This window comes from Squalius cephalus (assembly GCF_949319135.1).
Source record: "Squalius cephalus genome assembly, chromosome: 12".
NCBI classification, from domain to species: Eukaryota; Metazoa; Chordata; class Actinopteri; order Cypriniformes; family Leuciscidae; genus Squalius; species Squalius cephalus.
Genome location: NC_137133.1, coordinates 12,241,466 through 12,254,806, shown reverse-complemented (window position 1 = coordinate 12,254,806; position 13,341 = coordinate 12,241,466). Strand labels below are relative to the sequence as shown.

General features: G+C 36.7%; 1 protein-coding gene across 3 annotated transcripts in view; it reads left to right on the top strand.

The window, feature by feature from the left end:
- tnfaip2a (tumor necrosis factor, alpha-induced protein 2a) overlaps positions 1-13,341 on the top strand; it is a 66,468-nt gene that overhangs the window by 37,148 nt on the left and 15,979 nt on the right. The window contains exon 2 of one of the 3 annotated variants that reach the window (XM_079887354.1): positions 12,435-12,456. In XM_079887354.1, coding sequence (XP_079743480.1) covers positions 12,435-12,456 — 22 coding nt within the window. Of the gene's footprint in view, positions 1-12,252; positions 12,457-13,341 lie in introns of those variants that run through there. The other 2 variants (XM_079887353.1, XM_079887355.1) reach the window with 2 other exon arrangements.

Sequence of the window (13,341 nt, the reverse complement as noted above, 5' to 3'; positions counted from 1 at the left end):
GTTACACAAATAAAACCGACAGAGGAACGGCCAAACAACTAACGTTACAGAAATCAAACGTGTTTGCTATGACAATGCTAACATCAAAGTTATAGTATCTAGCGTACTAGTAAGCCCCTAACAGACAGCGATCATAATAAAAACCTTTACAGACAATAGCAAACATCCTGAGGTCACAATTACTTGAAATTTAAATATTAAACACAGTTTATTCCAAAGATACTTAACTTACAAGTGCAACAGCAGGATCAGCATCCGTTTTGCAGGCTTCTGTTTCTCTCAGTTCTCACCATTCTGAAAAAGCCGGTCCGATATATTTACTCGAGTCTGACTTCTTGCTCGGTCAGTCTCCCGTTTCCTCTTTCGTTGGTCCTCCGACAAAGATTTCCTAGCTTTCTGCTTCTTTTTTACAGGCTCAGCCTCAGCCATAACTCAATCTATCGTTGCCCTTTGCTTATAGCTAGCCCGCCGGTGCTTGAATAGGGGCGTGTACGTGTGCAGTGCCGTCAAGCAATTCGTTACATCGCGAGACCTGATATCACGCGATACTTCCTGACACCGACCCGCGTCCCAAAGTTGCAAGTGAGTTTTTTCCGCTCTCGGGCACCAGGGGGGTGCGAAACCACCACCATTCAACCCGAAATAAGTAATATAACCATTCCACTGACTCCGAAGCTGTTCAGTTAAGGTTAAAAAGTTACCTAGAGCACCTTTAAGTCCTTCAGTTCATTGTCTGGTATTGTTTGTGCTCTACCTGAGTTTGTTTTATTAATAAATATTTTTATATTTTATATTTAAAATACTTTTAATTTTGTATCCTGATCGTCTTCATCTTCATTTGGATTAAATAAAATGTTACTATAATATAATTTAATATATTCAATTATAGTAACATTTTCTACATTTCTACAGATAAAGGCTTTTTATGCAAAGAATACTTCTGTTTCATGAGATGAAATAGAAAACCTTTTAGGCTACTACAGATGCATCCCAGTATCCCCACATCTTCAATCACCACTATACCACTGCTGCTAGTAACTCACAAATGAAAAATTTCACCTTTAATATTTTTATCCTCCATGATGTAACATGGAGCAGAGGTGGATACCCAAAACCCACGGATGTCCTGAAACGATTTGTGACAGTTTAAATCTTTTAGGTGACAACTTAAATCTTGTGGAGGTGTGCAGTGATTCAACATGAGTTTCCAGAGAAGCCCACCTGTTAACTGGGGAGGAAAATAAACTCATCGCAACCTCTGGGTCACGCTTCTGAACCGCCATCTATGGTCGATGAATATGCATTCACAATCATCCTCATCCATTACAATCTCATCAAGGAAGAGAGAGAAGAAGAGAGCCAAGGCCCCCCACCTGAGTCACATTCAAATCAGCTCTATCCCCTCTTATCATTATAACCCCAGGCACATATGTACAGACAGATAGAGAGAGAACGAGGAATCCAGTCAGTGGAGGGGAGCAGGAGAGAGAGAGATGTAGTGGGAGAGAGGGGACAAGAGGGGGGAAAGACAGGATGAGGAAGAATGAGATTTGGTGAGCGGAGGGTGCTCTTGAGCCTTTGTCAGAGGCCGATTAAAATTCATACAGTCTAATCAGCCGCTAAATTTAACCTTGTCAGCCCCCCACCCCCCCACCACACACACACACACACACACACACACACACTACCACCTTGCCCTGCTAACGTTCAAAGCAAAGAATGGATTCAGCAATGCTCCACCTATGAACGAGGCCTCACATGAACATTATTATTCATATCTCTTGACTAAAGCTGATTAAATTCATATCACATGTGCAATGCATATTACATTAATGCTGTTACTTTATTCCACCACATTACAGAGTGATCCACAAGAGCTTTGTTTTTATTAAAATCAGAGGTATAATATGAACATTATGAACTGAACTTTAACACAAATAGTTTAGATAGATAGATAGATAGATAGATAGATAGATAGATAGATAGATAGATAGATAGATAGATAGATAGATAGATACAGACGAGACCCCTTTGGCAAGTTACTTGGGTTTATTAAACACAATTTATCTTTGGCGGTATGGTTCCTTATGGGGGTTCTTGCTCCATAATTAATGACATACAGAGCTTTAGCATTAACCCCCCCATGGAACCATCAGCTTGAGTGATATACAGATGATTAAGACAGTTTAGTAATGTCTTTAAAGGAAAACAGTTTTAACGTGTAGACATAGCAGTAAATCCCTGGACTTCTAATACTGTAGCTTGGCTATGAGGATGAGTGTCTCTCTGCGATGATGTCCGTGACCAACACAGGAGACCGGGCTGCCGTGACAGCTGGACTGGGAAGCCTTGATAATCTGAAACAAAGAAGACAGCCAGAAGGTGCACAGAAATATGCTTGAAACTTATAGTGGAAAGGGCGGGAGGGTTGCGAGCAGTTTGAGCATGCTTACCGAGCAGTAATGCCATGTATATCCTCCCGGTCTAACAGGAGAATGGTGGTGGTTGGAGCGATTTGACAGCTGATGCGGCCTATGCCTACGTGGCGTGTCTGAACTAAACTAACGCTGCGCTCGATATAGACAGACAGCCTTAGGTTTCTCCTTTAATGTAAGTCTATGAAATAATTTCTCACACAACAACATCAACAACACAAGTGAACCATTTTAGAAAACTCATCATATGCTAAAATTGAACTAATCTGCTTTTTTAATCTAATCTGCTTTTACTAATCTAAGATTTTCATGTAATTTGCAATTGCAACATGTCAGAGGAATAATTTTCCTCTAAATGATAATAGATCTTGATGCTCATTCAAATAATCAAGATTGCGAGTAGTTCATTTCCATAGGGGTTGCTTCCTGTTAACTTTAATTTCCTTCAGATGGAATACTGAGAAGTCACAGTGACCTCAATTTCTTCTTCCAAATAACCTGTATCAGACTTTCATTTTACTTCCATCATTTTTTTTTTTTATGTGATCATTTGTTCGTTTTAATTAAGAAGCAACAAACGTCAACCATTTCTTTAACTCTTGACATTATATTATAAGAAAATTAGAGTTTAGGATCATATGATAGAGTTTATGATCACACGTAATTAGTACGTTTTAAAAAACACACACACAGACACTGAGTAGTTAAAAAAAGTAGTTAAAAAAAACTTTGCTTAATATTGTTGTGGCATTTGGACAGAGGGAATGACTGGAGGTAACTGAGGAGGGATAATGAGCACATTTACATTGCAGGCTTGCAGATGTTCCACGGGGAGCCAGATTAGGAATTGCCCTCTGGTTACCAAGGTGATTATTATTCTAATTGAGTCGCAGGATTTCCAACTACAGACTCCTGGCTCTTGGAAGAGTCAAGCGATCTGCAGAGAGACAAAAGTCATGGGGCAATAACGGCTTACGAGTCCTGAATGCATCTAAAAGTCTTAAGAGACCCATTGATTGTCCTAGTAATGCTTAGTTTTGGCTTCGTTTTCTATCAGTCTGTTTAATCACCTTTTTGTGTTCCTTTTTTCTCCTTTACCCACTATAATCAGTCACCATGGGTATTCACGGCGGTTCATTATTTTAGTTCCTCACCTTCACTCATTCTTGGTGTGGTTTTGTTTTGTGCATGGCACACTTTTTCGAGTTGTTGGCTTATGTTTAATACAGACTGCTGTTATTTGTACCTTCTTCTTCATCCTTGGACTTTAACCGTGACACAGACTAGTAAGGAGGTCTATAATACTGAACCTGGATATCCATTATCATTCCTATTCATCTCGGGAAAGTTCCTGTTGGTGCAGTATTCCCATTTCATGCTTTTAAGAGCCTCTGAAAAGAAATATGGAAAAAAAGAAAAAAGAAACACACTACTTGTCACAGTTATGTCCAGTTTGTCTTAGTTATCATGGACTTTTAGTTTGTTTTCATTCATTCTCATGTGTTAATTTGTTTGATTCTCCCTTTGTTTTCATGGTCACCGTCATTATGAGTTTGTTTAGTTCAGCTGTGTTCAGTCACTATTTAAAGAGGTGGTATAATGCCCCTTTTTACAATATGTAAAATAAGTCTCTGTTGTCCCCAGAGTGTGTATGTGAACTTTTAGCTCAAAATACCCCACAGATCATTTTTTACAGCATGTTAAAATTGTCTCTTTTTGAGGGTCAGTAAAAACTCGTCCTTTCGTGTGTGTCCCTTTAAATGCAAATGAGCTGCTGCTTCCGGCACAGAGGGGGCGGAGCTTCAAGAGCTCATGTGTGTTAGCAGCTCTGATTACCTCACGCAGACAAGCACTAAAATGTCAGAAACTGTTCTGCCTTTTTAAACTGGAGTCGGACAATGATGGAGAGACTCAAGAAGTGACAACATGTAGAATGCAACAGGTTGTTTCTGAATGGCTAGTTGATGAATTTGTGTAACTGATGTGGAGTTAACTATCTTCAAGTCTTTGAATAGCATATTCTGTCATGATAATCTATAAAATCGCTTGTGTGGGAACTGTAGTAAGATGCCTACAGAATGACACGCTATTGCATTTGTGTTACGTACTGTATTGCATGTGAAAAGACGGATATGACAGCTTGAGCAGACTCACAAATATGCTCTATTACAACAACTCTTCCTCTTCTCAACATGGACTGTGTGTTCCCGGGGGGTGGGGTTTATGTCAATTTTAGGGTTGGTGATGTTACTAACCCGGGAGGAATGTCGTGTATAGTCCCTACCAGCCGTTTGTTGTAGTCCTTAAAAAACGATTTCTTTAAAAGCAAATATATCCCTTTGCTTTGAACTTTGAGCATTGTAACTTTGCAGATGTGGTTTATGCTCAAACAGCAGCATTACAGACTGACTAAAGTTAGAAAAGTGAAATCATAATCAACCACCCCTTTAAGTTCTGTCGTCACAGTCTGTCATTGTTCGGTAATGTAAAGTGTGTGTTCTTCCCGTCTGTTTGCCTGTTCTGAGGATTATTACGGATATTAAACTCGTGTAGGAACCTTATTCTTCATCTTCATCTTCTGTGACATGACACAACCGAAGTTTGGGGTCAGTGCATTATTTATTTATTTATCTTCAGCAAGGATTTATTAAATTGACCAAAAGTGACAAAGTAATTGATAATGTTACCAAAAAAATCTATTTCAAATAAATTTTGAAGTTTCTATTCATCATAGAATCCTGAAAAAAAATGTGTCATGGTTTCCATGCAAATGTTAAGCAGCACAACTGTTTTCCATAGTTATAATAAGAAATGTTCTTGAGCATCAAATCATCATATCAGAAATATTTCTGAAGGATCATGTGACACTGAAAACTAGAGTAATCTTGCTGAAAATTTTGTAATAATATTTTATATTATTGTTTTTATGGTATTTTCAAATGATCAAATAAATGCAGCCTTAAGAGACCTTCAAAAACAATTTTTAAAATTTTCCTGACTTAATTTATGAATGTTAGTGTAGTCTGTGATCCATGTTGTTGGCTAAACAACAAAATATATATATATATTACACAGCAAATTTTGAATATCCTCAGCATGGTTTAATTGTAGCAACAACAACAGCAATAAATAGATAAGGAAGAGTGGTGATAGTTACTGGTCCCGATGGGTGTGGATGCAGCATAACGCAAAAGAAAAAGTTTAAGAATTGCCAGATTCATTTATTCTGCAACAAAAAGTGTACGATTGTGAATTTTTTAAATATAAATTCAGTATCATTAAGTGATGAGGGAATCATAATAGAATAAAATAGCTAGCAAAAGGCATGCAAAATTAAGCTTTCGGTACTTTGGATTATTTGGACTAATTACTTCTCAAAATGACTCACAGTTTGAAGCACTTGCATTTAATGACGACATTAGATGATCAATATAATTGTTCTTGAATTTTTGAGGGGAATTTTGACTTTTTTTGGTAGAATTTTGGTAATTTATTGTTAGTCACTTTAGTCGCCTCAGTATTTTGCTTGGCAAGAAAGCATCTGGATATCACATAAGAAAAAACAATGCTTTGGTAAATCCTAATTATGGCACAAAAAGTCATAATTATGACATACAATTATTAAAAAAGTAATAATTACGATTTTTAAATTTTATTTAATTTTTTCTTAATTAAAATGTTCTACCTCATAATAAGGACTAAGTATCCCATAATTTGGGGTTTTTATCTAATAATTATGATTTACCAAATCATATATTTTTTCCTTATATATAATTAGGTTTCCATATAGTTCAACTTGCACATACGCCATTAAAACAGCCCTAATTTTCCTCTGCAGCACAAAGAAAGACTGGGATGAACCTTATGTAAGGTAAAGTACCGAAACGACTCTCATCAGAGCAACTACCTTCCTGTGTGTCATCAGCTCTAAGCTGACACCACCATCCTCCACTCGGATAGAAAGAGTGGCATTGTGCAGGCATTACCAATGACCATCATGCATCGTAAACATTGTGACCTCTCATGTGAGGAGCTTTTATCATGTGGGTATCATGGCTAAATGTTTATTATGCGCTGATTAACTGCAGTTCACTGAAGCAGGCTTAATTTTATTTATATGTAATGAAAGTTGTACTGCCCTTATGACAGAGTGTGCTTAATTGTATTGAATGTACACTTGTAGTGATCTTACATGTGTATTGGCCTTCATATTAAAGGGGTCATATCATGCTAAATCCACTTTTTTAGCCCTTAAATGCATTTTGTTGTATATTTGGAGTGTTTAGAAGTACAGAAAAGTTGAAATTATTCTCTTCAGGTGCTTCGTTGATATCTTTATATTCTGTTTTGGCCTTATTTTTCAACCTGTTCCGATTTTTCTGTGATCTATGACGTTTTGTGAACTATTACGTCACAGTATTTGCAGCGGAACTGCCAAATAAGGACATTGACTTCCGGCCCAACACTTCGAGCAATCCGCCATTTTTATTTCTCGCTGCAGTTTTGTAATCCAAGCTAAAAGATGCAGAAGTTACGAGAGGGTAAGTTAAAATGTTCGGTTGTTGGATGTAGTAACCCACACGCTTCATTACACCGTCTAATGTAGATGAACTGCCGCGCTTGTGACAGGGCGCATGTTTAACTGAAAGAACGAGCAGAGAGAGAGAGACCCGGTCGCGCACACGCACTCTCTCTCTCTTCGGAGCCAGGTGAAAATGTAAACAAAACACCGTCTCCAAACTAGACGCTGTCTTGCTCTCTCTCCCTCGCACATATTAATCAAAATAAATCGAGACGCGGTAAAAGGTCGGAAGACCAAAGTTTCATGTGTAAATACAGTAACACACCATTGCGATACATCCATATGAAGACGTTGTTCTGCAGGTTCGTCGTCTTCATTTTCATCTCGCTCCGGCTCCGACTCTGGCTCGAACATGTAAGGCTGGCTGGACAAGTCTTCCGTTGTTGACATTTTGTTAATAACGTGTGAATAAAAAGTTTCTGTGCCGCTAGATAATCGTATCTCTGCTATCAAACTACAAAAATGGCCGAACGGGGTGGAGTTGAACCGAGTGTCACCTCTGCAAACTGGAGAGGGGGCGGGGTATGAAGTGTCTCAATTGAATTTAAAGAGACCGCACCAAAACGAGTTGCTCTCAGACGCACATCAGAAAAGGGGTAGAAAAGGGGCCTGTGGAGCTATAATAATGAGGAATTCAGACCCAAGTATTGCAGTTCCGCTTTATATAGACTACAAATGTATGATTTATATGTAAAAAGGAACGATTTAAAAGCATGATATGTCTCCTTTAAGTGTCTTTTAACTATGTGCTAACATTTATTCATTTAATACAATGCACTTATTGTGTACATGTTTTAACATTGTACTTAAATTTAAAAACACCCGCATGTAATTACAGCTGTATAACTAATTTCTGTAATTATTCATTTCAGTAATGTATGACTACACTACTTCCCTTACCCCTTAACCCACCCTTAAACCTAACCATAAACCTGCCTACCTGTAATCAACCTCAATAGCAGAAAAAGTGTTTTGCAATACATGAACAAAATAAGTACTGTACCTAAAAAATTGTTTTTGACGTAAGTACAGTGTAAGTGTAAAGACACCTATATAAAGTTTGACCAGTATGTGTGTGTGTGTGTATGTATATGTATACTGTACTTGCAGATAATATTAATGAAATGCACCATAACACAAAGTCAAGTATACACTTTTAAAAAGTATGTTGCTGTGCTTTAAAGAAGTACACATTTTGATGTGTGATCTAACATAGTAAATCACATGTAAAATACTTTATTATTTTAACCGCAGTGGGTTAGCCTATTTGATAATACATTTAAAGTTAATATATTTTAAATGTACTAAATTGCACATTGATCATTATGTGTAATTACATGGGCTTCATTTTTAAACACTTGTTATACGTTTCAAAAGAAATGCCAGTTATATTTTAGTTTTTCACTTTCAGCAATAGGCCTACACTTTATTTCAAAGACAATATAAGGATGAAGTTACATAAAGATGTACTTAAGTCCTATAAGTGGGTCAAAAAATCACTCTAAATTTCAGCTAAACTATAATCAATTTTGATTAAATTGCAACAGGCAATTAGGGGTCTGAAAACATTACATTCGGTTAAGTAGCCTATATTGTTTTAAAGTAGCGTATTATTTAAGTAATAAGAAGGCTACTATTTTTTTTTTTTAAAGTATGCTAAAGTCTTTTACACAAGGGTGGACTAAACTGTAACCATAATGAATATGACTAGATCAGCATCATCCTCCGAACAGTATCGAGTTACAACATTAATTTTATTCATCAAGCGCCCACTATTTGCTGTGGCAGCAGGTGCCCTTAAATATGCGGTTTCATTCTGTAAGTCACTAACTGGCGTGTTTTCTGGTGAATGTGAATGAGCAGATGATGAGAACAAATGCAGATTAGCCCCCGCTAGCTAATATGTGCAGCAGTCTTCAAGCGGCCAAAAGAATTTGTCATCGGTTGTGAACGAGGTCTGAGGATGACTGTAAGCAGGGCGATTCACATGAAGGTGAAATGCACGTGTCATATTTGCTCATAACGGACTCCCCAGGCACCCCCTTTCAATAAGGTCTAGAAGGGAACAGTTTAACATATAAGCCTAAATTTAATGTTACAGTTTAACAGTGTAGAGCAGGGGTGTCAAACTCAGTTCCTGGAGGGCCACAGCCCTGCAAAGTTTAGCTTCAATTAAACGTACCTGATCAGCTAATCAATCCTTCAGGCTTATTTGAAAACTGCAGGTGTGTGTGTGTTTGAAGCAGGGTTGGAACAAAACTGTGGCCCTCCAGGAACTGAGTTTGACACCTGTGGTGTAGAGTGTCTTTTTTCAGACATAAGATAACCACATAAAGAGCCTTTGAAATCTATGCAATAGTGTGAACTATACGTAGGCTATAGCATGCATTTCATTATTTGTTGTTTTGCCAAAGTACTCCAACACACTTCATAAAACCTTATTTCTGTGGATTTATTTGATCATAATTACATGTTCACCTGATAATGTTATTTTAAAGTGAACTAGTGACCTCATGCGGTATGTCAAAATAAAATAAATAGGCCAGCACGTTTTATCCACTAGATGTCACTGTCTAATTGGGTCTAACATTATTTCTCAGTGGCTTAAAAATGGTAAAAAAAAAAAAAAAAATCATATTTAGCAGTAAACAATCAATTCGTTCAAAGTGGACCAATATATATATATATAAATCTTTAGGCTTCTAAAAAGTGTAAAGTCCATACTGAACATAGTAGTTTTACAATCACTCAAATTTGTAGTTTTCGGGTCAGGTCACATGATGCTCTGAGATACAAGACATCAAAACATCACAATAAAGGTCAAACAGCACTGCAAAAATGCTCAAACTTGTATTTGACTTTGAAAAAAAATACAGACAGACAGACAGATAAAAAAAAGGTCTCTAAAAAGAATAAAAACAAATGTCTAAATACAATTTGCTCATTGTTTTTGATCGTTTTGTTGTGATTTGAGCTAGTTTGAGCTAAATATAAGGCAAGCTAAATACCAGTATGACACCATGCAGGCAGTGAGAGTTGTTCATTACCATGAATCAGAAAAAAAACATTTGTAAATTTGATTTGTTAATAAAAATAAAATCGTATATTTGGAATTAATTCAGCTCACCTTTTTAAGAGCCCTGCTTGAGGGAGGAATAAATGCTCGGTGGAACAGCGTAGCTATCCTGACCCACTACACAAGCATCCTTTATAGTTAGACTGATAATAATTGCTATTTTAACTGCACATAACACTTAACTTCGTATCTATAAAACTTAAAATGTTTTTTGCCTCCGTTAATTTGAATAATTGCACGTTTTAAGGTGAACTGACCTCATGCATTACAATGAATACTTCAAATCCACTAGATGTCACTGTCCAACTGATGCCATAAATAGTAGACTCACTGCAGTCGACAATTGGCCATTGTTTCTCATCTCATTTATTTACATTTCTAAATGCAGTCCAAAGCTGCCCTGAAATAATGCCTGACTTATCCAGGATGAATGACAGTTTTGATGTTCATCAAATTCATTAAATATCAAATGTATAATCTGGATTTTTTATAATTTAAATGTATTTACCAAAATATCAGTTATCAGCTGTCATTAGATTATTCTATATTGGCAGTAATCATTCATTTCATTAACATAAACCCCCATACTACAGAATGTAAGCGTTTCCCACATTGGAATGTCCATACATTTGGGAGACCTCTGGAGGCAGCAGTGAGGGCATTTCCAGAGAAACCACGCGGTTTCAGAGAAACTGTAATGGCTGTGGCCCATTCTGATGAAACAGAAAAGGGGGGGAATCTATAAATCATTTAAAAAAAAAAAAAAAAAAAAAAAAAAAAAAAAAAAAAACCTTATGGTTGCATTATACCAGCAACAACTTAGACAATGTGGTTCCTATCTTTGGTATATTACCTTTTTTTTTTTTTCATACTGTCTTTAAGCTGCATACAGGTTCAAATATTGCAGAACATGCTGTAAAAAAAACTGAAGAACAGAGGGCAGTTTAACTGCTCAGGACGGACAAGGGGCTCATGAACAACAGTCAATCACAAAACATAAAAAACGTGGTGGCTTATTCAGGTAGCAACACACACTACTAAGACTATACACTAAAGCATATGCAAGCTTTAGGAAAAAAGGGTAATTTTTTATATTAAGCTACTATTTTGTTTTGTGACAATAGCCTATATAGATATAAATTGGCTATTGGCCTATTTGGAAGCAGCTGTAAGAACTCAAGAGTGCAAGAGAGAAATCACGTGGCTTGTGTGAAGTTGTTAGCGGTTTGCTAACAGAGTGCCTTCCCTGCAGCTGAATAAAATTAGATGCAATTTATTGCAACTACAGATTACATTGTATCACTATAACCAAAACTAAAATACTAGTAAATGAACTATTTAGATTCAGTCAAACAGCTAAAATTACATAAGCAAAAAAAAACTTATTTTAAAAAAACTTGAATTATCCTTCTTCTAATTTAAAGGGACAGTTGTTCCAAAACTCTATGAGTTTATTTCTACTGTTGAACACAAAAGTAGATATTTTAAAGAATGACAGTTGACTGTAGCCATTTACTTCCATAGCAGAAAAAAAAATGGAAGTCAAAGACCATTCTGTCTGGTTACCAGCATTCTTTAAAATATCTTCTTTTGTATTCAACAATAGAAAGAAACTCATACAGGTTTGGTTTAGAAAAACATGAGGGTGAGTAAATGATGACAAAAATGTATATTTTTGGGTGAACTATCCCTTTAAAGTTTACTATTGTGTTTTTCATTGTTAATGCTGTTAAAAAAATGTCTAAATCAGATTGCAGCACAAACTCTCAATAGCCTACATTTACAGCACAATAGTAGTAATGCTACTCGCAATACAACAACTCAAAGGCCATTTCTAAAGACTGACCTAAATCCAGTGTCCAATCTGTAAAATAAAAATTCTGCATTAAAAACAACCAAATTTGGATAATTTTGGGAACCCAGTGCTGGTCAAAAAGGGACGCTTGTTATTAACGCTTGTTTTAAGTTAAAATTAATAAAGAGGAAAAAACAAGAACATGTAATTGGCATTGTTAGACACATTCATGAGTCATCAGACATGAGTCATGTCAGAAATATAATTAGGATATTATTATTTGTATTCATTATATTTTAAGTCCAGGAAGCTGGCTATAGCAATCAAGATTTAAATGAAAACATGATAATACAGAGTCAAAAGCATCAGCAGTCTTTCTCTGGGAGTCGAGCTTTCCACTAGATCACATGATGCCTGGAGCTCATCAGCAGCAGCCTCTATAAAAAGAGCTGTGGGGGCTCAAACACAGAATGACACAGCCAGCTGAAAGCTGAAAGAGAGACTGAACACACTTGGGCAGCTTTCAGCTGCATTGAATACTGGATAATGCTTAGAAGAGTGAGGAAAGGTAAGACAGATCTATAGCATGCATGACACCATCCTATTCTGAAATGTTTTATTTTTGAATGCAAGTGGGCATGAATTAAAACTTTTCTTGAGGTCTGGGTAGTTTATACATAGGCTATACATTAGTGAACTATATGCGTCGACAAAATTCCTAAAAGATTCCTACAAGCTGTCCATATGAACAACACCAGACTGTAAACTGGGCATTTTGCTCCGCTTATGTCTGTGGTGCTGCTGAACTGTGGTGCACGAAAAAACAAGTGACAAGGCTTGTATTATTTATAGACGTTGAATGCCACGTCGTGAAATGACAATTTAGACCCAATAGGTTTTCCGAATCTCGAATCACAAAGGTGGTTTTGACCAGTTTGTTAGAATTTATATCTCGCACCTTTTTACACCAGTAGAAGACAGCGAAAACAAACTGATTTTAGCATTATTTATTATTCATATTAAATTTGCAGCTTTTAGCTCTCTCTCTCTCTCTCTCTCTCTCTCTCTCTCTCTCTCTCTCTCTCTCCATCAATAGTTTCCATCTACATTTTGCGTAAAAATGGCATCTCCAGCCTTTTTCCATCCATTTTGACGATGAAAAGGTGTGTGTTATGACGTTGTTCGTAATAAAATTCATTATCACATAAGTTTTTTATGCTATGTCAGAAAAAAAACAGCCATGACATTCAGCGCAGCGCCATGACAGGAATGAAAGCGAGGCTGTGAGGCATCTCATTTATAAAACTGTGCGTAGGATCCTTACTAAAAGTGTACGTGCGCCTGAAAGCCAAAACATATTCAGACTTATAAAACCGTTCGTACGTACGCCAGAACATGCGCAGAATTCACTTTATAAATCCCAGTCAGCGGAAGATTGTGTCTCCTCCCCGAA